The sequence below is a fragment of the Cyclopterus lumpus genome, chromosome 5 (assembly GCF_009769545.1).
Source record: "Cyclopterus lumpus isolate fCycLum1 chromosome 5, fCycLum1.pri, whole genome shotgun sequence".
NCBI lineage: Eukaryota > Metazoa > Chordata > Actinopteri > Perciformes > Cyclopteridae > Cyclopterus > Cyclopterus lumpus.
Window position 1 is genome coordinate 15,889,349 of NC_046970.1, and position 24,728 is coordinate 15,914,076.

At 40.9% G+C, this 24,728-nt stretch overlaps 4 protein-coding genes across 4 annotated transcripts in view; 2 read left to right on the plus strand and 2 right to left on the minus strand.

The window, feature by feature from the left end:
• Positions 1–85: 85 nt before the first annotated feature.
• On the plus strand, positions 86–7,957 carry stau1 (staufen double-stranded RNA binding protein 1). Its single transcript, XM_034532260.1, has 15 exons — positions 86–287; positions 2,078–2,392; positions 2,682–2,803; positions 2,895–3,039; positions 3,168–3,324; positions 3,442–3,613; positions 3,715–3,810; positions 3,953–4,165; positions 4,249–4,392; positions 4,529–4,675; positions 4,779–4,854; positions 4,955–5,274; positions 5,386–5,508; positions 6,508–6,587; positions 7,139–7,957. The coding sequence occupies exons 2-15, from the start codon at positions 2,200–2,202 to the stop codon at positions 7,224–7,226; spliced, it is 2,076 nt and encodes a 691-aa protein (XP_034388151.1). The 5' UTR covers positions 86–287; positions 2,078–2,199; the 3' UTR covers positions 7,227–7,957.
• A 1,075-nt stretch (positions 7,958–9,032) lies between these two features.
• LOC117730492 (retinol dehydrogenase 10-A) lies at positions 9,033–11,655 on the minus strand. Its single transcript, XM_034532222.1, is given in 7 exon segments — positions 9,033–9,153; positions 9,237–9,368; positions 9,782–9,834; positions 9,836–9,928; positions 10,128–10,226; positions 11,190–11,291; positions 11,293–11,655. Coding segments are annotated over 7 exon segments (963 nt in total).
• A 3,458-nt stretch (positions 11,656–15,113) lies between these two features.
• Positions 15,114–18,296, plus strand: si:dkey-7k24.5 (somatomedin-B and thrombospondin type-1 domain-containing protein). Its single transcript, XM_034532283.1, has 5 exons — positions 15,114–15,345; positions 15,678–15,869; positions 16,576–16,654; positions 16,757–16,939; positions 18,094–18,296. The coding sequence occupies exons 1-5, from the start codon at positions 15,114–15,116 to the stop codon at positions 18,209–18,211; spliced, it is 804 nt and encodes a 267-aa protein (XP_034388174.1). The 3' UTR covers positions 18,212–18,296.
• Positions 18,297–23,956: 5,660 nt separating this feature from the next.
• Positions 23,957–24,728, minus strand: part of kcnb1 (potassium voltage-gated channel, Shab-related subfamily, member 1) — a 23,678-nt gene continuing 22,906 nt past the window's right edge. The window contains exon 2 of the mRNA XM_034532261.1: positions 23,957–24,728. This exon is cut by the window's right edge and continues 1,154 nt beyond it. Coding sequence (XP_034388152.1) covers positions 23,957–24,728 — 772 coding nt within the window.

A 24,728-nucleotide genomic window follows, 5' to 3' on the forward strand; every position in this document is an offset into this window, starting at 1 on the left:
GCACTTGTGGTAATATGACAACCGGGATATCTCTTCACCAGTTAATCCGGCATTATTTTGGAAGTACTTCCTCTCTGTTGATGTCACTTCCCGAAGAGAGACCCAAGACAGAGCCATTCTCTTTAGTGTTTGCCCTGTTCTCCCAATGTCCATCTCCTCACCGCCCGCGTTTTGATATATAAATAACACAGACTGACTCTTCAAACTGACGGTTAGCGAAAGTAAATGATAGTGAACCAACGTGTAGTATGGAGTAACTTTAAAAACTGAACAAAAGGACCGACGAGGTGAGGTTTATTTTTTGGCAGCGACTTGTCGGGGTGGGCTAACGTTAGCTAGCGAGCCATTTCGCCGGCTCTTCCCAGACTCCCTGGGAAATATTACGAGACTTTGAATGAAGTCGTGTCAAGTGCTGCTGCTAACGGGGCGCGAGAGCTTCTTCCCGAGGACACCATTGCTGCAACCGTGTAGCTAACGTTCAGCGTGGAGGATGTCCCATCATGTAACAGCCCTGCACCCAGTGAGCTAGTTGGCTAACGTGGTTCTCTGGGGAAGCCTGCAAAGCTTCCTGTCGGCCTAACTACTATTGATTTAGAGCGTGTCGATGCGCTCCTCACTAAAGTCTGCTGTATAGACTTGTTCACATAGACGGTCAACTCATTGTGATCTATTCGAGCCCAAAAATGTGGAGAAAAACGAAGCTCCACTTTGTAACAGCTAGCTAGCTTGCCGGTTAATCTTAAAATAAAATGGCATGTTGAAGGTGACTTTAAACTATTATGGACGTTTATTTATAATGGGAATATTTCGTAGCACGAAGTACGTGTTAAAATCAGTTAATTGGCATTTTATTTCAATCGTAGTGAGCGAAGGAGCCGAGGGCCCTACAACACCCAGACTGACAGACACCTCCCAACCGTGCACCTGTGATGAGCACACAATCATACACAGTGTTTGTGTTGACAGCCAGGGGAACGTAGTGTAACATGTTGGGGAAACAGCTGAGGCTCACAGTGGTTGGGTGACCGTATTGGTTATGCTCTTGTCAACACGTCGCACTATTACATTGTTTGGTTGTCCTCGTTGTTGTTGCCTGTGGCTGATGGATGAAGACGCCTCTTTAATGTTGGAGGGGCATCGTCCTGTGTTGGGACCCTGCACACAGATCCCTACCGATCATGCATGAATGAACATACAGTATTATAAGACCTGCATATTGTTAATATTTAAGTCGATACACATTTGTAAAGGGCTGCTAGCTGTCACCTTGTCTTGCACTGCTATCATATTATTTTAACTTGTAAGTTATGTATTTTGTAAAAGTCATAGTGGAACACATAACATGAACTCATAATAAACAATACATTATCTCACTATTGCCACAGATGAAATATATGAATATGTTAAATACATTTAAAAGTATAGACATATTCTGTAACTTTGATTAATGACAACAGTGCAGAAACCAAAGCACAACAGAAACGTTAATTTGAATGTTCCTTTAGGTGGCTCCTCCTACATTTCATCATATGATGAGAGAACTCCCACGCTTTCTTCTGGACTGCATTGTGCTTTTTACTGTTGTCTATCGTTACTCGATTATTGTAACATTCTTTGACGATAGACATATTCTTAGCACATGTCAAAATTCATATGGCCTATTTTCAGATTAACATTAGTAATGATTAAAGGTGCAAAACATATTTTTCAAGGTGTAAAGTTCAATTTGAGGGTGCAAAAGCTACCTGAGAAACTCTGGTTAGCGGTGTTCCTTCACAACAACAAGCCGTCTGCCGGGTCAGGTTAGCCAGCTGCGGCCTTTCTCTGTACATTTTTGCATGCTGTCTCCATCTCTTCATTGATTCCCTCCCACAATCCAGACACATGCAAGTTCAGTTCACTTTGGAAACTAAATTCTCCATAGATGTGAATGTGGTTGTTTATGTTTGTCAGACAACTTGCTGGAGGCTACAGTATCTGGGACAGTAATTTTTTTTTTATAGAACATGATGAATATTTTCTTTATATGTAGAAATTGGCGCATCGTAGTCACTAATCTTATATCTTGACTTTCCAGGAAGAGCTTACATTCAGACTTCCTCAGTCAACAGTTTCTCCCACTTCGGCATTCACCATTGCTGCACTACAAAGCTCTCATCTTGGACTCAGCCTAAGATAGACTAATCTATACCAACGAAGATGTCCCAGCTCCAGTTTCAGTGTCCGGCTAGCCCCATGCCTGCTGCCTGTGCCCCACTGCAGCTGGGGCAGCCACAGTCTTGCTACAGCATCCCCTGTTCTTCAGGCACTCTACCCTCGGAGAGCGCCAGCCAGCCCATCAGGAGCTCGGCTCTCCCTGCAGGCTCAGCCACTCCCTATATTACCACCACAGGTTTGTTTTATGTATTTGTTTGCTGAAAAAAATTCTTCATTGGCACCACAGTAAAGTAACTATTGTCCAGCCACTAACATTTGGAAGGCTCTCTCTATGCCATAATCATTGAATTTCAAATATTTAAGTTTGTATGCTTCTTATTTTAAAAGGTTCATGAAGCCTTGTGCGTCAGACTTGTGTATTTGTCAGACTTTGGGACTATGACCAGCCCTTCATTTTAGTATTTATGATCATGTCTGTTTGCTTAGCTGTGAGTATTTTTGATCTTATTTTGGCTTTGTCACAGTATCTAACATGGCAAACCCTAAAGAGAAGACCCCCATGTGTTTGGTGAATGAGTTAGCCCGTTTCAACAAGATTCAACCGGAGTATAAGCTGCTGTGTGAGCAAGGACCAGCTCACTCCAAGGTACTTTCAGTCATTTTTATAGACGAACAATGCTTTTGTGTCACAAGTTCTTGCCATAGTGAAGGACAATCTATTGTATTTTCTGTCTCAGATTTTCTCAGTTGGGCTCACACTGGGTGATCAGCACTGGGAGGCCGAGGGGACGAGCATCAAGAAAGCCCAGCATTCTGCAGCTGCATCTGCCCTTACTGAGACGACACTTCCCAAACCCACCGTGAGAACGCCCCGCAACACAGGCAAGAACCATCCCACTGGCCCTATTGCAGTTTCTTTCTAATGTGTGTTACGACTTAGCAGAAAAGAGTTTTCTCATGTATAGTTTTTTGTCTTTGGTTTGTTGGTTTTCTTTGAGCTGGCCTTACAGCAGATGGCATGACACACACCATGGAGTTAAATGCACTATGTATGAAGCTTGGTAAAAAGCCTATGTATAAACCCATCGACCCATATCCGGGGATGAGACCGCCAAACTTCAATTACAACATCCGGGCTCCAGGACCTTACCAGCGCTCTATGCAACAGTGAGTTTCTTTAGAAAAGAGGACGTTCTTCCATTTCTGTTCTGATTATGTATTATTTTATGAAGTTTGATTTTTAAATGGAAACGGTTGCATTTGATTTGATTATTTTGTGTCCAGGTACTATTACCCATTTCCTCCTGTGGGACCAATGATATACCATATGGAGCTTTCCATCGGAGGCCAGCAGTTTACTGGGAAGGGACGCACGCGGCAGTTGGCCAAACATGAAGCTGCTGCCAAGGCCCTAAAAGTGCTTCATAAGGAGCCAATATTGCAACAGATGCCAGTGGTGAGAAAAGAAGCGCACAATCGGCATGAAATAATGCTGGAAGGCCATTGTGCAATTTTATTCAGGCATTTCTTTCTTTAATATTGTTCTCCTGTTGACAGATGAACGGAGAGCCCGAGGAGGAGAACCTCAACAAATCAGAAATTAGTCAAGTGTTTGAAATTGCACTGAAACGCAACTTACCTGTCAACTTTGAGGTGATTTATGTATTTCCTTTCATAAATGTTTATAGCAGTGATATGTAGTAACAATGGTATGACCTAGGCCAGTTTATTTTCCAGTTTAATAATAGGACCCAAATGCTCCGCTGTATCATGATTTGTCACTGTTGGTTTCCAGGTTTTAAAAGAAGAAGGCCCTCCCCATATGAAGAGTTTTGTAGTGCGCGTTACAGTTGGGGAGTTCCCTGGAGAGGGCGAAGGAAAGAGTAAAAAAATTGCCAAGAAGCTTGCAGCAGCTGCAGTGCTGGAGGAGTTGAGGAGGCTACCCCATATACCCAGTGTGGAAAAGACACTGCCACGCATCAAAAAGAAAACAAAATCCATCATTAAGGTAACCGGTGAGCTACAATAAGTGTAATCAGTACAGACCTAAAGACTCTTCATTAAGTAATGATTAATTTGTTACGCCAACAGCTGCAGACAAGCCCAGAATATGGCCAGGGAATGAATCCCATCAGCCGCCTGGCTCAGATCCAGCAGGCCAAGAAGGAGAAGGAACCAGAGTACAGCATGGTGACAGAGAGAGGTCTACCTCGTCGCAGGGAGTTCGTCATGCAGGTGATTCAATAGCAAGGAAGGCAGGCCGTTATCGTGACTTACGCAACATCTGTTTATGTTTTATTTTGTCTTTCCTTGTTGATTTCTCATCCATTCTGTTCTTTCCTCTGTGATCGCTGGATGTTTCGTGGTACAGGTGACAGTGTGCGGCCAGACTGCCGAAGGAATGGGACCTAGTAAGAAGGTGGCCAAGAGGAACGCAGCAGAGAAAATGCTGGAGCTCTTGGGATATAAAGTGCCTCAGCCTCAGCCTCCGAAACCGGCACTTAAAACAGATGAAAAGGTACGGCAACACCTTTTGTCAAGCATGTCTAGTAAACATAGCAGACAAGAAATATTTGATATCTGGGAATTCATTCCTTCTATAACGGTTTTGTAATATTTAGACCCCAGTGAAAAAACCTGGTGATGGGCGCAAAGTGACCTTTTTTGAGCCTGGCTCTGGAGAGGAGGTGGCATTGAGTAAGTGATCGTAGATATACTGAACTCAAATTACTGTCATATTGTGTAATTATTTCTGTTGTGCTTATGCTCCTTTTACAAGTGTATTTTTTATTTGAAGGTTCCAAGGAGGAGGACTTCCGCCTGCCTTACATGAGCCACCAGCAGCTGCCTGCAGGTATCCTGCCCATGGTCCCTGAAGTGGCTCAAGCACTCGGGGCCTTCCACGCATCCCAGACTAAGGACTACAGTCGAGCTGTACCCAACCCAGGCAATGCCACAATCACTGCCATGATTGTCAACGAGCTGCTCTACACAGGGACATCACTGACTGCTGAGACTATCCTAAAGAACAAAAATAATCTGAACCAACTTCCACACGGACCCCTCACCAGGCCTTCAGAACAGCTCGGCTTTCTTGCATCGGTGCAAAGCCTGCAGGTAACGGGTAGCATGTTCTTTGTTGAATTCAATAAGGCCATTTTTGTGCATGCAATTGATTTAGATTAAAAAAAGGTCAAGATTCATTGACAATTTTGTATTTGCTTGCAGGTGGAATACAAAGATTTTCCCAAAAACAATAAAAATGAGTTTGTATCACTCATTAACTGCTCCTCCCATCCACCGCTCATCAGTCATGGGATCGGGAAAGATGTAGAATCCTGTCATGATATGGTGAGTTTAAAAAATAACTATCACATGTATTGTTCCGGTTTAATACTCTTTTAACTACCTTAACAACCTGCAAGGAATAACATTGTGTGGGAGCACTATTAGCTATCAAAGGGATGACGATATATAGCCAAAATTGGAAATGTGAGAGTATGTGTTTGCCTCAAGAAGAATCAGGCATTCTTTAATAAAATAACCAAAAGGGATAAAATGCTGAAAACATACAAACGGTTTGTAACCTTCTCCAGTATCAGTTCTTGTGTGACAATGTTTAGTTAAATCAAAGCTGAAACATGTTTAGCTTGTTGACAGGATGCTTTGTGTAATGTGACAATTGCACCATATGTATTGTCACTCACAACAACATCATCCAATGATAACAAAGTAGGAAGGAGTATTTTAAACTGTTTCATATGCTTCACTTTCTGCAAAAATACAAATTGTGCAGACTACTTCATTATCCAATTGATATTAAAAAATGGAAATTAATTTTTTGCAGTAGCATATAAAACAACACACACCATACTAGGGCTGAATCAATTCCTCAAGAAACTTGATTGCTAAAAATAGTTGATGCAAATCCTTTGCAGGAGGCTGAGGGAGAGCGGGTTCTATTCTGTAAAACAATAATATTATCAAGATGTGTTCAAATATAAACTTGTAAAATCTGTTTTTTAGCCAAAACTTGAGTATATGAGGTTGAGATGTTTTCACAATATAAAATAGATGCTAGAGAGGGAATTATGACATGTTTAACTTCCTAGCACTACCGTTAAGCAGCTTATAATACATAAATAAACGACTCATTCTAAGATTTTGTATTATTATTTGATTAAAGATACAATAATTTATTTCATAATCATTTGAATGGTGTGTTTTTATGCAAAAGTTAGGCCCAGGATCTTATTGAGAACGGTCACAGCCCAGCGAGTAAAGGATGTTTTTGTAATCCTTCTTCCGGGCCACTGCAGTGACTAACCTGTCCTATTCTTCACTCGTCAGGCCGCATTGAATATATTGAAGTTGCTCTCAGAGTTGGACCAGCAGTCAAGCGAAAGGACAGGAAATGGACCAGTCTCTCGGTAAGCTGTGACCAACACCGTCTCTCACCGTACTTAAAACGGTGTTTACAATAAGCCTTTCATTCTGCTAATAACCATCATGTGTAATCAGAATAAAAATGCCTCATGTAAACACTTCAATCAGCATAAAATGGAGATGTTGTTTGTGCTCTACTAATTGTCCAAGTGCTGCATGTTCCCAGGAAATTTTGGGAGATAATCTATTCATTTTCTGAATATAAACCGAAGGCTTCGCTTTCGCTTAATAACTCTGGTTGTAGTGGTAGGCTCATTAAAAGAAAAAGCTTCACCGTAAGCCAGTAACTGTTTCAGGCATCCATCGTGGCCCATGATAATGGGATGGAGTTATTTTGCATGTCTGTTTTTTTTTATGGTTGTTTGTCGTGTAAACAGGACAGTTTTATCTGATCATTTTCTTCAGCACACATATAAATACATTGGAATTTATAAATTAAATTGCATACATTTAGAGGAATTAACACTTGTGTCAACACAGCCATGAAGGTAATATTTTGTTAACAGTGACACTGCATGTGTCGTATTTTCTACAGGTGTGGCAAGCAGGAAATGGAGGGTGACTTGCACCTCAAACAGGCTAACTCAAGCACACTGGCACAGACCCTGGATGGCACTGTTTAAATGATCCCGTTTGGTTGTCTGTAAAAGCACTAGAGAAAACTCAGACACTGTTATTAGTTTTAGAAGGCTACAGGAAGCTTCGGGCGCTGTAGACTCTAAACCATCACTCTTCATATTCATCGTTCCCAAATGTTCACAGTTAAACAAGATTGATAGGAAAAAATACGTTCCTCAGCTTGATTTTGTTTAATTGCACACAGTATTTATTTTTGTTGCTTTGTAGAAAAAGTAGCTGCACCCTAGTCAATAAGTTGGGGGGGGGGGGGGGGGGGGGTTACCGTGTGGAGAAAAGAAGAAGCAATTACATAACTGTGAATTCTGTTCTGTTTTTCCTCCTGTTTGATCTTCTAATTCTTGTTTTTAAGTATTTTCACATTTCGTCCCCCGCTGAGGTAGTTCATTAAACAAGCTCTTGTCAAGATTTGGACCTCTTCTTCTTCTTCTAGGGTGCAGCTGACAAACCTCTGTTGATTTTCCTAGAGTGCTTTGTATCAACAACAACAACAACAACAAGTGAAGTGTTATTGACATTACCATGTAGGGCTGGGAAGCATTTGTGACTAAATGTAGCGTGTGATGTCATGTGAAGTTGTCTCTGCCGTGTGTGAACGGGGACTCGTCCCTGTTGCGTCAGTTCCTCCGATACTCCACTTCCCTCCCTTATGTCAACCTCCCTTCTCTCCGCTCCCCATGGTAATTAAACTTACGTGCATACGTGCACAAACCAAACACTTTGGTTGTCTTGTCTTTTCCTTCACCTGCCAATAACTGAAAAGTTATCAAGTAGCTGTTGAATAATGGTTTCTCATTTATCTACCGTTATCTGTTGTGGCATAAATGTTGAACACAATTTGATTATTTAAGATGTTATTTATCATGCATTTGCCATATTGTGAAATATATTATTAATATATATAAATCTTAGATATTGCTCAAACATGTCTCAGCTCTCGGGTGCAATGCAGGCTTGTGTATCATTTAGGTTTGATCAATTCTGATGGTGAAGCTTCCTATCAAATCTAAGTTCTAATTCTTATGATAGTATTCCTTCCTATGCAATTCTGGGATGTAATGACTATGACGAGACATTTTAAACGTTAGGCTCTTGCATTATGCTGAAGGAAATGCTTCATCATTAGTCATACTAAGATATCAGCACAAAACTATGTTGCATGAACATAGTTTTGTGCTGTCATTAGTTGTTATTGTATCCATGCTGTCTTTTGATATTAGCCTCACTTGTAAATACCCCTTACTTATTGCTAACATCCTTACATTTTTACCTTCATCAACATTATTACTCTTTATGCTTATTTTTATGCATTGTGAAACGTAAAAGAACACAAGCACACAAACGACTTGCTCTCATCACACACTGTTTAGAATAGTGCTTTTCAGTCATTTTATTTTATGTAAACATAGGATGGCACAATATTGTGGTACATTATTAAATTACAGATATTAAAGTCACTCCAATTCCCCTTTTGGCTGGTCCAGGATTCAGTCACTGGACAGTATTGTGTGGTTGAAACAGTTTGAAAGGATGTTAATCTTCATCTGAACATTGCTGAAATGTGTATGCGGATGCTGATGACCACTTGGCTGAGCTGTCATCCAGCACACACTTCTGAATGATCCTTCTTCCGATCAGACACTTCTGATCATTCATTGTTGACTCCTGGCTGTAGCTGGGCAGTTTGGCCTACTGCTGTCCACACAAGCAAACAGATTATTATTATTTATTTTTTTAAGAACATTTGATTTTAATTTGAAGGTTTTGACTCCCAATGGTTGTCTTGGGTACAACTATACAACCTTAACAGAGCTATTAGCCGGTTGTTTCTTCTTGCTGTCAATGAAAGGGAACATGCACTTGTCGGACTCCATGAAACGATACGTAACCACGTTAGCTTCCCATGGCAACAATCTGAAAAGGAACAGAAAATACTGAACATGAGCTGCTAATGCAGATGGTCTCTGGTTAACATGACGATGTAGCTCTGCTCTTACGCTCTGGAGAAGAAAGGCAGGTATGTGAGGTGGGGGATGCACACTAATGGTTGGTCTATCAGGATGGCGTTCATGGCCTGCTCCACACAGTACTGGGGCTCCAGAGGAGGTAGGAGCAGTTCCACTTCCTCCCTATTGGGGGCATCAAAGGACAAGCAGCCTGTCACTTATGAATGGGTATTCAGCATTTTGACAGCAACCCCAAACAGAAGTAGCCGCAGCACACAGTAGTCCATTTAGCATTATTCCTGTGCTGCAATCTGTACAGCAGTCAACAAGAATTTAGTTTAGCATTATGAGCTTCAATATTTTTAGAACCATTACTGCAAGAAAATACATTGTAAACCTAAATCTAGAGGAACAGAAGCAAGCCAGGAAGTCTTGAATAATTGAGTTTATAAAGCAAACATGACGACAGAATTGTGGATATGTGGTGTGTCTGTGTTGGTTGTGTTGAAACCACCCCATTCACTTTCTATGAAATAGTATTTAATGAAAGGATGTTATTGAATTAGGCACTATATGTATATGTTGTGTTTACATACCGTATCTTGCAGCCTTCAAACATGCCTGTATCTACAATGTAAGGGCACACAAGGGGTAGTCTTCACTCCTTCAACTTCCTCAGCCAGCAGCTCACGTGCCAGAGACTCGTGGAAGCCCACTGCAGCAAACTTACTGGCACAGTAATCCTGTCTCAAACAAGAATTAACACTTCTATTGAAGAATTCAGCATTTGCACAATTATTTAACATATTTCAGACCTGCTCAGACAGCTGTTTTTGTGATGCGCATTTTAATTTGGTTAATTATTTGCCGACTCAGACGAAGTGCGAGAGTAAGTCTGCAACAGCAAAGCTGTGGTGTGTTTGTGGTCCCTCGCTGGTTCACCTCGACACAAGCTGTGCTGAAGAGGCCGAGGACGCTGGCAATGGTGAAGATGTGTCCATGATTCTGGGCCTTCATCTGAGGGAGGAAGGCCTTCACTGTCTGAGGCAGGCATGCATGCATGCACGCACACACACACACACACACACACACACACACACACACACACACACACACACACACACACACACACACACACACACACACACACACACACACATACACACACACACAGAGAAGTACATTGTTTGATTGCAGCATGTTATTATGAGGCAACAAACCATGCAGTGTTCATATGACTTAAATGTTGCTCAATGTGAAGGAGGCTTATGTTTTCAAGCAGCTTCATATCAAGAGGATTTATGCGGGGATCCTGTAGTCCATAGTGTGAAGGGGATAAAGCTATTAACGCAATATATGTTACATGTCATGTGCACAATAAGCTGCTCTGTATAGCAGCTGATGCTGAAAATTTCCAACTTTCTAAATGTCCGTCTGTGCTAAATCGTTGTCGGTGTTTGACTTAGAAAGTGTGTCTCCAGCAAACTGGCCAGATTTGAGTTTGAGAAATTAAATGTTTTTCAATAACGATGACTGAATTCCACCCAAAAGTGGTCATGGTCTTGACTGTGTAATGTATTCGTGATTTGCTGCCTAATATCCACTGAGGATGGCCTCAGAATGACATTTTAATAATACATAATTCTGCACAGACAAACTGTGTTTGTGGTAGGCCACCTTTTTCACAACTGACTTAGTTTTTAAAGTTGTTCTCTTTGTCTTTTTGTTTATATCATATTGAATAATACTGGCACACAATCAAATATGTCTGTACAACAAAAGAGACTGATTGTGAAATATGAACACAATTTACTCCTTTACCATAACTAGAGAAGCAAGTATTATTGTGGATGGGCAGATTAATAAGAAGTTTCATCCTGAATCCTTATTCCGAGCTAACATACAAATGAATGATAAGGATGTTGTGTCCAAGGGGCCTCAACACACTTCCGGTGTGATTGGTGAAGTGTCTCACACATTTTATTTTGACTAGAGAGTTCTCACCCAGAAGAGGGCATGGCAGTTGACTTTCATGGTCCTCTCGATCAGTTCATCGGGACAGTCCAACATGCGCTCCCCAGCCACCACGCCAGCGTTGTTCACCAGCGTTGTTCACCAGCATTGTAACGTCCCGGCCCAAGTCCTTTCGCACAAGCTCTGCGCTGCGATACACATCAGCCCTGTTGGTCACATCCACCGTGTAAGTGTGCGCCTTACCCCCCAGCTCACGCACCAGCTTGGCTGTCTGCTCATTGGGACTGCTGTTTATGTCCCACAGCACCACCTCTTCCCCGTGCTTGGTGAATTCCTGAGCAAAGAGACGACCCAGGCCACCACCTGATCCGGTGATCAGCACCAGATCGCCATCAATGGGCTTGGTGCGCGGGCGCAGGAAGACGCAAACAGAGTTGCGCAGGATGAAGTAGATCACATCCAGCAGCATCATCTGGAGGTCCATGAGGAAAATCATTTTGAACTACTTTACTGCTGATGGTCTTGATCAGCCGCCCACAGTGGATTACACTTCACAGCTGTTATCTGTGGAGGTGTGTTTCCTCAGGCCTGACTAAAGTTAGATTGTGTTAGGGAAAAAGATGCAAACAGCCAAGCTGGTGTTTCCCTCCTTCTGTGACCCTCAGGCTCCATCCGTGGTTTATTTAAACACTTTCCTCCCGGATTAGAGGAAATACCTTGAGCTCCTAATGAAATCACTATTGATGCCAGTTGTGAATGCATGTTTTTTTAACCTTTAGTGAGACAAATAGCATGTGACGTCATCATACTGAGTTAAAGATTCTTGAAGCACATTATTATTAAAAGGTTCACGGCTTACACATACTGTACATCTGAAATCAGTAAAACAGGCGCTGTACCGGTCCGTCTTGGTGAATAGGGAGCTGAGCCGGAAGGCAAAGCTCTCCATTTACTGGTCGGTCTACGTTCCAACCCTCACCTATGGTCACGAACTCTGGGTCGTGACCGAAAGAACGAGATCTCGGATACAAGCGGCCGAAATGAGCTTCCTCCGTAGGGTGGCCGGGCTCAGCCTTAGAGATAGGGTAAGGAGCTCGGACATCAGGGGGGAGCTTGGAGTCGAGTCGCTGCTCCTTCGTGTCCAAAGGAGTCAGCTGAGGTGGTTCGGGCATCTAGTCAGGATGCCTCCTGGACGCCTCCCATTAGAGGTTTTCCGGGCACGTCCAACTGGTAGGAGGCCCCGGGGAAGACCGAGGACACGCTGGAGGGATTATATCTCCCGGCTGGCCTTGGAACGCCTCGGGATCCCCCAGAATGAGCTGGAAAGTGTTGCGGGTGAGAGGGAAGCCTGGGTCGGCCTGCTGAACCTGCTGCCACCGCGACCCGACCTCGGATAAGCGGCTGATATTGGATGGATGGATGGATATCCATCCATCCATCCATCCATCATATATCCATGGATGGAGATATATATATATATATATATATATATATATATATATATATTCTTTTTTTTTGGTATTCTTTTTTTTTGGGGCATAATTTATTACAGAGAAATAGGCCAAGGCTGTGAAATTTAGTTTATATACTGCCAAGATTGTTGCCTTATTGTGAGTTATTGCAACAGCAAAGATCAAATCAAAGTGAGCTCCTTAAATCTGGCATGCAGTCAATGTGATGTGGATCCAGTGTGGAGCTGGTTCTGATTGTTTTCCTGTTGCATATGCCATAACATTGTTTGACTGTAGTGTTTTCTTTCTGTCTTTTCAGAACTGAGTTAATCGAATCCGTGCAACTTTTAAGACACAACCCATGGCCAAAATGTAAACAACAATTCATAATTTTGTTGGGAGAACTGCTTTAGAAGTTAAGAGTATTATTACGGTCACTGTGGCTCAGTGGTGAGCAGGGTCGTTGTTCAATCAGAGGATCAGTGGTTAAATTCCCGGCTCCGCTAGTCCCTGTCGATGTGTCCTTGGGCAAGACACTTAACCCCAAATTTGCTCCCGTGGCTGGGCCTACGGTGTATGAATGTTAGTTAGTTCTGATGGGCAGGTGGCTCCTCCCGTCAGTGTATGAATGGGTGTGAATGGGTGAATGATTAAATGAAGTGTTAAAGAAATAATTTTTTTTTTACATTTTATTTGTTTTAATTATTTGCACGTGTTGAACCCCATTAGTAATATAACAGTGAAATATATATATAGTCTGGTACACCTCAAATGGCACAGATGGTGCCAAATGTACCCAAATGCCCATTTGGAGATCTCGCCTAAACTGTCTTTACTAACAAGGCTCTAATTCTGTTCTGCTTCACTTTTTCAAAGTCGACCTATTGCATAGATACTGTTTATATATTGTGCTAGGATGAAAAAAGGAGAAAAAAAAACCTATTAGCTCCATCATTCCAAAGAGATAATCATAATAATAAGTGTTTTTTAGAAGGCGAAGCTGTAACTTTATTAATTTGTGCTGTGTACCATCTTCATTTAATCTTAACCAGTAACATATAGGCTGATATTTACACATCTGGAGTATTCTCACAAGTGTTTACTTTTATTATAACACCAACATTATTCAAATAGCCCTTGTGGTAGAGGAGATACACCCTTTTTTAGTTTGGGTATGTTTTTCGAGCAGAATCCTAAAAAATAGGCTGGGGTGTAAAAGGTTAAAGCGTTTTGAGTGGTCGGAAGACTAGAAAAGCGCTATAAGTACTGGTCCATTTACCATTTACCATTATTTTGAAAAAGAAATATTAAAGTTTCCTGAAAAAAGAGAGAAGAGAAGATAAATACATTATGAGAACAGGAGAGAGGGGGTGATTTGTGTCTTTGGGCCATTGGTTGTATATCCAGTTAGTGTCTGTTTAATGGAGCTATGAATGCTCATCGTCTCCAAAGCAGCTTTGTAAGCTCCACAAGGTAGGGCCACACATCGGGAAACGGCTCCACAACTGTCCTGGTAATGCTTTATCACTGTGTTTATATATGTTTCCCTCAAGTCCTAAACTTGAGTTTGTGGTGCTTTGAGCTGTGTAATCTTTCAGCTCACCTTTCTTTCTGGTCCCATCTTCTCCCTGGACACACAAAGTAGAAGGCTACTGGGAATCTTAGTTCCAGTGCAAGCCTGCACTGTTCACATTGTTGTTCTTTTTGCATGAATGACCTCAGCCACAGGAGTTTCATTAATCCACTGTTTTCACATGTTGAGGCACACGTTGGCCTGGGAAGCTGCATGACTGCCTCGCCAACAGATAAAGAGAGACTTAAAGCAAACAGACATATTTTCTACTGTGGTTTTGCAAGTAAAGGTAGACGTTAATATATATTTTACTGATATTTTCTTTAGAAACATGTGAAATGCCATGCAAATGCTTCCCAGTGTATATCTTACTTTTTACTCAGTCCCAGTAAATAGGTGTGTTTTCTTAATTTAATGCAGGCAGGCTAATGCTTAATATCTTGTAATGCACGACAAACTTTATTGGAAATTAAAATACAGTGAACAATTATTGTGTTTGATGCTTTGACAAGATCATGCAATGCATTTTGTTAGGTACAGCAAATTAACCATAACATCCTGTGATTTAAATAAGTATGATTTATATATGAATTAAGTCTTGTCATATGTCCAATCTAAAGCTTGCCTAATTAATCTAGTTTGTACTACAACGGTGAACTGTTCCTTTAAGAGATACAGAGTTACCACAAGAATAATTTCCAACTCACCGATCAGAGCCTCACCACCTCCTGTTGGTCGCATTACTGACCGAACCGATCACAAATGACAGGCGTGAGTTAACATTCACACTTGTAAGCACTCCAACGGGACTTTAAAACACTCCACTGGCGAATAACTTCAGATTGGGATTACTGCTCCATCCATTACATTGTTGTATTATAACGGAGCCCATTAAAGGAGTTGGCTTGCATGTGGTGCGGACTGTACGTGATGACAGTCGGGAGGAGCAGGTCCGTCGCCTTGCTTTGTCTCGCGGTCTCTTTCTTCCTCGCCGGTCTGTGTCAGTCGGGCTGTCGGGAAACCGGTCTATGCTGCACGGGCCGGGACCCGTCGTGCATCAGCAAAGGATGGAGGTCTGACCGGTTCTACGGCCCCTGCTACTGCGACCAAGCCTGCGTCTCCACTCTGGACTGCTGCCACGACTATGAGACAGCCTGCCCAGGTGAGTTCATGCTGACAAGAACACTTATCTCTATCAAATATTAAATTAAATGTATATATATATATATATATATATATATATATATATATATATATATATATATATATATATTTCAGAACAGTGTGATGTTGATATTTGTTTTGAATTATCAATAAAATAGCGTTTTTTAAATGATATTAATATTTTGTATTAAAAGCCAAAATTTGCTGTGGAACTCTGGGTGGCTTTGAAAAATGTTAATGGTGAGACTATCATATTTACTAGAGGTCTACAGTGTTGCTGAAATGGTTGGTTCTGATTGGTTGACATGTACTCTGTCTCTTCTCTTTCAGCGCTGGCCTGCGTGGTGAGTGAGTGGACCGAGTGGTCAGGCTGTGCTGAGCCCTGCAGGGCCACAGTCCGCAGGAGGAGCAGGACGATCCTGCAGGAGCCACTCAACGCAGGTAGACCCTGTCCCAATCTGGAGGAGCAGGCCGGCTGTGCAAAGTACTGGTCCCAGCAAGGGAACTGTCACAACCCACTTGGTGAGAACAATCTACATGGATCCTTCCGCACATCTGTGTGATCATCACATTATTCTCTGACACTCATAACGTAATGCTGTTATCTAATCCACCTGAAGAGAGCAGGATTGGTGACGCAGAAAGTTATTAGCAGCAAATATGGCTTGGTTTGGTAAGCAAGGTTATTCAAAAGTGTCATTAAGCCATATCACATCTGAAGTTAAAAGCGGGAACAGACTGCAATGTAAAAAAAAACCTCTGACTTGTTAACTGAGCTGTAAAAGACACATTAGTGGAAATCCAATTATCCTGAAAACCACACATCCCTTCATACACCCACTAATAATTAGGAAGACAGATCATTACACATCTGATTCTGGTATTCAAATTTAATATTTGTCATACTAATATATGCTGCAGTGGTAATGAACCACTCAGTAAAACTCAGATTTGGACAACCCATTATATTATATTACCTGTTCTATTGACAAGGAACTGTACAGCATATGTTGTTATGATGTCTGTTTTGATGTAAAAGAGTGATGGGGATACGGATGCATGGGGTCTTAAGACATCTGTAGTACAAGCACTATCGCTTCCCAGGCTGTTTCACACCAGAGAATCTTACTTTCATGAGCATTTTCCAAGAACTTGCTCATTTTAAATGTATTAGTACTGCAACATATGGTCGCATGTGATGTTCTCATCATAGTATCTCCCTCTGCAGTCCCAGCATTGATTATCACAGGTGGCTATGGCAACGCTAGGAAGAAAAGAGACATCCCCGACCGCAGCGTCATTATAGGGTAACAAGTTCAGAGAGTGTTTATTTGCCTTTGATATGTTCTCATGTATATATCAATATGTATTTACTCTGAATTTGGTTTGTGTGTGTTTATGTAAAATAGGTATTGTGTCCAGTTTCAGTTGACCTCTCTGACTGAAGGATGCCAGCAGAGTTCGGGCCGACACACCCAGTGGATGCAGCACCTGAGGGAGGGGCACCATGTGTGTGTGGAGTGCCAGCCGCCAGCTTTCGTTGCTGGACGGACGCATTGTGCCGGAGACGGAGAGGAAAATGAAGAGGGCAGGTAAAGGACGGAGAATGCCTAAGCTTATGAGAATGTTACCCGCAAGAAAACATTGTCACAATTTTTTTTCACCATGATAAAACGATTAAAGAATAAGGCAAATTAAAATCTAATTAAAAAATGTCAGTTAACATTTTGTCATTCATAAATCCTCACAAATTTAAGTTTGTGTTCTTTAGCAAATGTTAATGACCAGAAGAGATTATGGTATTTGTTTTTAAAGCCCAGCCAACGGTTTATTCAACCATGAAATTAGATCTTTTCTCCTAACTCTTCACAAACCAAACAAATTATCCCAGAATGTTGAACTGTTCCTTTAAGGATATACTTGTAGTAGGATAACTAGCCCATGAAATGCAAACCTAAAATATTGCACATTTTTGTAAATGCATCGCTACGGAAACAATGATTACACCATATGAAATTATTTTGGAAAAAAACCCATGTAGTTTTTGAGAGCAGTCCATTTATAGACATACCGGTAACTTAAAGGTGCTCAGTGGTGTTTTCTTGTAACCAAACAAAGGTTATGTTTACATTCAGTGTGTCTCACCAATACACAAATGTACTTCCTTCCTCATAAAACCTTTGCAAAGCTGATTTTCCATTGTTTAAACCCATGTATCCCAGGAGGAAGTCTACTTCTTTTCTGCTTTTATATACGCATTGCTGCATATATTGCAGCATTACCGCCACCAGTAGATTCGTAGAATAGTGGGACACCATTGGCATGAATGTGTAAGGCGTGCATGTGGCATGTGACAAATAAAACGGGGACCCACTCTGAGCCAACTGCTCCATAGCGTTACTAGAGGTCAAAAACTCCGCAGGGAATATTTAATTCCAGATCACATTCAACCTAACTTTAACCCAGATCTACAGGACACACCTTGTGGCACCGCGTAGACAGAAAGTCTCAGTATTTGCACATGTCTGGCTTGCATAACACTGTTCTACCTATCTAATAGCTGTGTCTGCATTTTAAGAGGTGCATTTGTGGATAGATTACCGATACGTGGATCAGTTGTGATGGATCTCCTAGATCTGATTGGTAACATTGAGAACGACCACTAGAGGGCAACATTGTTTATCTCTAGGCTTCAAAGAGAAATCTTGTGACCTCTCACTCCTTCCTCCCTCCATGATTCCTGCAGAAGACAGTCTCTCCAATGGCAGGCAGTGGGAAACCCTCGATGCAGGGGTGTGTGGAGGCGTGTGGGGAGGCTGGAGGCCTGTTCCTGCCCAACAGCCCACAGCTTCCTCTTCATCTAACCTCCTCCTCTACATGTGTCGACTTGTGTTTGAAGACCAATCTGCCAGAAAATGAAACACTGGCCACAATGCAATGCTCGGTTGTACCTTCTTCTCCAGATCAGTAACTACATGTAAACATTTGATTAATGTGGCTGAATTTGTGCCAGTGAAAATCCTATTTCTTAATAAGAATATAATACATGTATTGTCCTTACTGCTCAACAAAAGCTTTCATATTACATATTCCTTTTTTCGGGTTTGTATCAAAAACTGCAAATTACCAGTAAAATGAAAGTCAGAAATCCCTAATCAAAATGTAAAGTGATTTGATTTATTTCATTTTAGTCATCCAAGGGAAATGTTGTTTGTCTTAAGAAATAGAAATATCTTCGGACATTGAGACACTTTTTTTTTTTTACGTGACAAGTACTGGCTCTGTGTGAATCACAACCAGTCACAACGCCAAAGTTACAACATGCACTGAACAACAGAACATTTATACAGAAACAACAGCATAGAAAGTCAACAGGTAAAAATGAGGGTTTTTTTACAAAACAGACAGCCTCGGGACCTACAAACAACATTGTATAAGAGCTGGCTAAGGTCGTTCAAATATCTTTTTTCAAATCCCTGGAAACAGTGTACTTTATAAAGACTGATGGCTTAGGCAAGGTTGGGGTCAATTTCACTGAGAGCTTAAAACGTAGAAAAAAATATAGTTTGTATTTTTAATTTGTACTAGGTTTTAATTAGTCTAATTCTGTAATACTGGTTCCTTTTATTGTGTGCTGTGTGTTTTACTCCATCAAGGCATCTTGAATCGACCCCAACCCTGTAATACAGTGTTAGATTCAGAGTATATGGAATTGGGCTATACTTGCTAAAGCAGTGCTTCACACTGAAATTGGAAAGTACCACATCCTTGAAAGGGGCCCTATGGGTTTCTAACAGAAAATTAAAAATACCTGAACCTTTAAACAGTTAGATTTCTCAACTAACGTGACAACCAAGTTCTATCATATGTTACAACAAAAATCCATTTACAGTACAGTTGGGAGCTTTGTTATTGAACGGTTTGAGAATCTGTGCTCTTCATCTTAGTTTGTATCAATAAATAAGAAATAAAACAAGATACTTCATTGTGTTTTCTTCATAAAGCATGGTGGTTTAGTCCTTTGAATTACTCCATAAGGATCTTAGGGAAATTAAAAGGTCTTAAAGACTACTCGATTGGCTCCCTTGGAAATTCAGGGTAGTAAAATGCCCAAATTAAATAAAAGCAAGGATGACTTCAAAAAAAGAATTTATATTTTGTTTTGAATTATGGTGCATGTCACAGTATCACAGTCATGTATGAAATCACAACATCATGTTTGATGGTTGTGCAATACCTTGTCTGCAATACTACTACTAATACCAGTTTCAGGGTTTCTGTGTATGCTCATGGGTGCGTATTTGTGGAGCATTTGCCCATAATATATTTAAGTTATCTCAAATAATACTTGCTGTCTGTTTATGGAATATTGATTGTCATCATTATTGAAGATACTTTAGTCAAACATGGTCCTTGGGGGTGGAAGTAATGAAATACATTTACTCTCATTACTGTAACAGTAGTTTTTTGTGATTTTTTTTCTTTTACTTAAGTAGCCTAGCCTACTATGTATCACAAGTATTATACTACATTTCAAGTCGCTTCGGTTACAAGGTAAAAACATAAAGTCACATGATAAAGACCTGATGAACTGTGTGAGAATGGAACAGAAGAAACCAGATATATGAGCAGCTGCAGGTGAGTCTGCGGCCGCAGGAGGGCGCAGCTCCAGAGACAAGACGCTCTTCACCCCGGAAATGATGACCTTATACATGTTTGCGTTCACGGGCCTGACGCACGAGCATTGTAACAGTACCTAGGCATAGTGTAGACATTGTTGCATCTATCTTAATCAATGAGCAACAATGCAAACACTAATGCAACAGTGCATGTGCGCTAATTGATACCGATGTAACACGTGGGATAACATGTTGGAATGCCCAGGTGTGATCTCGATCTCGATCTGCGCTCGCGCTCACTGAGGAACTTATATTGTGCACGTGAGGACGCTCTGCCCGATGGGACCGAGTAGACTGGTTATAACGCTTCGAGAATGAACGAGTAGATTGGATGAACCAGAAGCTAGTTGTAGAGGAGTACACGGCGCTGTTAAGACAGATAAGACAATGCTGAACCCTCCAGACGAGAACGGTGACAACCACGTAGTTGTGTGTGCCTGCGCTTTTCGTGTAAACGCTGTGCAATCTAATTTCTACTATAAAATGTATTTATAGTACCAGTACTTTTACTTGAGTACAATTCTAGTACTCTCTGTGTGTAATATAGAAAACCCAAATGATGGGACAGAAGCTCCAATTTCGATTCTTGAGCGGTTGTGTGATTCCCTTTTTATATTAGTGTCAAATTAAATGAATGATTTGACTGAAATGTACTCGGAAGGACATGTCTGACTGAAATGTGTTTCTTTACAAATAAAGAAAACATTTGGAAATCTCTATGGACATTCAGGTGTGACAGGGTAAAAGATGTTGGCATACATTGGCCTTGATAAATATGCAGTGAAAACTTAATCAGGAACTAACATCCAGCTGTTCAACTAAATGTTTCTCTTGTTGAGACTTGCGTCATCTAACCAAAAGAAAATTAAATGTAGTCGACAAAGTTTGCATGTACATCATCTTTTCGTTGTATAATAATATAATAATTGAACCTCTGCTTCTCCACCATCTAAAGTGATATGAAGATGTTTATTTGAGGAATTATTCATTAATGTATGATTATAACCAACGTTTGTGGGGAGACTTAAAAAGGTTGCATTCTAAATTTCACCAGAAGTCATCTGAGATTTTCTTTTAAACTGCAGTCAAGTGTTGTGAAGGACATCTTCTCATTTTAAAAATCAAATACATTATTTGGTAACTTCTCTTTGTAAACAATATCTAAGTTAAAGATCTCTTTGAGAGTGACCATTTTTTTCTTTTTGTGAACATAGCCTCTAATATTAGCAGATGTGCAACAAAAAACAATGATTAGATATTTGATTAAATATTTCTCTTAAATAAAAAGATTCTCAGCAGTAAATTAATCTGCACTTTAAAAATGAAGTAGTCTTAATATCTCATGTGACTAGATTACAATTTGTGTTACAGTTGCATGGTAGTCAGAACTGCAGATGAAATATGAGGAAAACAGAAGCAGTTTAAAAATGAAGTAGTCTTAATATCTCATATGAGTAGATTGCAATTTGTGTTAAGGTTGCATGGTAGTCAGAACTGCAGATGAAATATGAGGAAAACAGAAGCAGGTCCCCCCCCCCTCCACATGCAGCTCATTCGTTTCTATTAAGCGGCAGCAACACTGCTCTAATGACCTGGCTTCATTGCGATCTCACACACGGTTCCCTCTGCCACAGTCATTGCTATTCCTTTCACACCTCAGCTCCTATCACTATGGGAGAGCAATATGAAATGGTTCAACTCTATGTGATTAAAACAATAAATAAAATTAGGGTTTGTGATTAGACTCTGAACAACAACACTACAATGCATATGTCGATCATCTTCTTTTGACTTTTGTCTAACATTTTACTCAACACATATACTAGTGCAATGAATTCTATTATTTATTTATTTATTTCACCATTATACTTGTGTCAGGAAGCTTTTACAGTTTGGTGATTTTCTTTTGAGAATTTGTTTAGTTGGCAGTGATGTTCTTCTTTGCTGCATGTCTTGTTAACATTAGAGAAAGTTGACTTAAGACATACCTGCTCCTGAGCTTTTTTTAAAGGTATTACAAAAATGTTGTAGCTTCACATTAAAAATTGGATTTGAGATTTGAGGGAGGAACAGCGGGTTCTTAATACATTATACTAACTCTGCTCATATTGGCACTCTTAATATATGATTTATTTCACGTTTTTAAGGTTGGGTTTATGGTTAAAATACAGCCCTTTTGTCCGTCTATGAGACCGTTTCTCTTTGCTATGTCGAAATATAAACATAATAGAGAATACATTCAGGGAAATTGTAGTATTTATGAAATGCTACAGAGATTTTAAACATAAACATAACGTACAAGGACCTTACATCATAATGTTGCTTTTACACAGTACTCATAAATATGCACAGTGAGGAGTGGCTCTGCTAACATGTGACTGCATACTGTTACTTAATGGGTACATGCCTATGTGTGTGTTCTTGTATATGTGTTGAACATACGTTACATGCAATCAGATCTTCCCGCCCCAATTAACAAATCGTTGCTGAGCTGCTGCCAGCCTTCGACAACAGCTGCTGTCACCATGGAAACTAAGTGTATCTATGTATCTTGAAAAGTGTCTCTCATATCTCTATGTATCTTTAGCAGGTGTATGCGCTCATGCATGAGTTTCATCAGGCAAGGCATTTACAACTGACTTCTGGTAAAGTTAACCTGGTGGTGTATATTTAGTGCCATTAAAGTTTATTTTGAGGATTAAAGGAACAAGGACGAGATGGAAAACCCTGCTATAAATACACGTATATTCCATTATCTGAGTTTGGACCCTTTGGACGCTTTCGTGTTGGTCAAAGGGAGACCAATGCATGCGGAACATCTGTTACTGAAATCTAAACTTTATGTCAGTAAACATATATGGTAAACATAAACAAATTATATTAGAGGATTTTCATGTTTAATTGTTAAAACCATCTCTTGTTTTTGTATGTTGACCTGCATGCTTCATAAATGTTTGCTGTATTTAGCTATCAAGCTTATTACTTCTGGCTCTTATGTTACCCCATATAAAAAAATATTGGTCCACTACTATCCCTTAAAAAATGATACTGAGGTGCTGATTTGAAAGTATTGGCCATTCTGACCATGACATGATAAGACGGGGATAGCACTCCTTATAATGGATGATGGGCCAGAGCCTCCAATAACTGCAGCCTCTGTGCCACGACATTAAACCTTACACAGGATTATTCTTCACATATCACACAGCAGACTAGCAAATCACACATTTTGATAATTAACTTTCTCTTATCTATGCTATATAAAAATAAATCAGGTAAGACCATCTCGAGTGTGTATGAATTACCATTAGATCACCCATCAACATTCACACTCACTCACAACATGCGCACACACACACACACGCTTACAGTATATGCAGATATGCACATAAATGTAAATGACTAAGGCCAGTTTTGGGAATGGAGGGCACAAGTAAGTAGCTTATAGGCTTCTAGATCCTCTCCTGTATCTCCATGACTACAACATTAATTGGGCCTCAATATTGGGATACTGAGCAGCAGGGATTTTCTTTCCTTCCGCTAAAACCATTATTCAGTCTGGTTACACCAGTTCTAACCACGTATTTGTCTGATGCTTCTGCTTCCACGTGTATCTGTGAACAGACCTGTTGGCTACCTGGGAGTGCTTTTTGTTTTGTGTAATATCACTAATAGGAATAAGTTGAAGGAGGGGCAGTGACATTCTCCAAATTAGTAGTGTTTTTCTCCCAGAGTATTCACCACACATGCTGACCCTGAGCTTAGTGCCCAATGGCATGCTCGGCGATTTTGTGAAATGTTTCGGTGCAACCTATTGTCTCTCGCACTTCCTTTTTCTCTGTCTTTTATATAGAGTGTTTTAAGTTTGTGGTGTGTCCTTCACAAACACTCTGGCCCCATGTTCCTGTTTATTTCTGCTGCACTTGTACTTCAGAGGCTTTTATCCAAAGTATTTTGACGCCCTCTATCAACTTTTGGTCTTCGTGCCATGTCGGGTCCTACGTTATTCTCATGAGCCACCCCACGAATCCCTTCCATGGGGAATAGACAGTTCTGGCCTAGCATTTTCTGGGCTGCTTCTAAATGGTTGCAGCCTTTCTGATAATTGGTGCTGATGCTCCGTTTTGGGCTTGAACCAGCCAAAAGACGCTCTGAGGGACTGATATCAGAGAGGTCGCGGAGGTGCTCATCATCATCTGTATCAGCGTCGATGTATTTGCTGATGGAGGAGTCGTGAAAGGTGAAGACAGTTGCGGCCAGGGTAGTGCTCTCTGGGGACTTTGGTGGAGTTCTGCTGCTTGCAGTGGTGTAGACAGAAACTTCAGGGCTTAATAGAGAGTGGTCTGACATGACTGAGCTGTCTGAGAGAGGGGACAGGCCTGGCCCCCCCTCACTGTGACAGCCTCCTTTGGGGATATGACTTTTTGAGGAGTTGCCAGAAAAGAAGAATCTCCGTTTATTCTCTGTGCATGAGGGCTTTGTGATAGACACAGGAGTCAGAATAGGCTCACGCTCCCCAATGGTTTTTTGGCCTGATTTTGTACTGCCGTGCTGGGAGAAAGCTGTAGCCGGACTGTGTGAGAACCGGTTGCTTTCCTGAAGACCAAGTTCCATTGCATGACTATGAGGGTAGCGTGGATTCTCCTGGAAGTCTGTAGCACAACTGATGTAACTGTCTATGCTGGACAAGCTTTTCATGTCA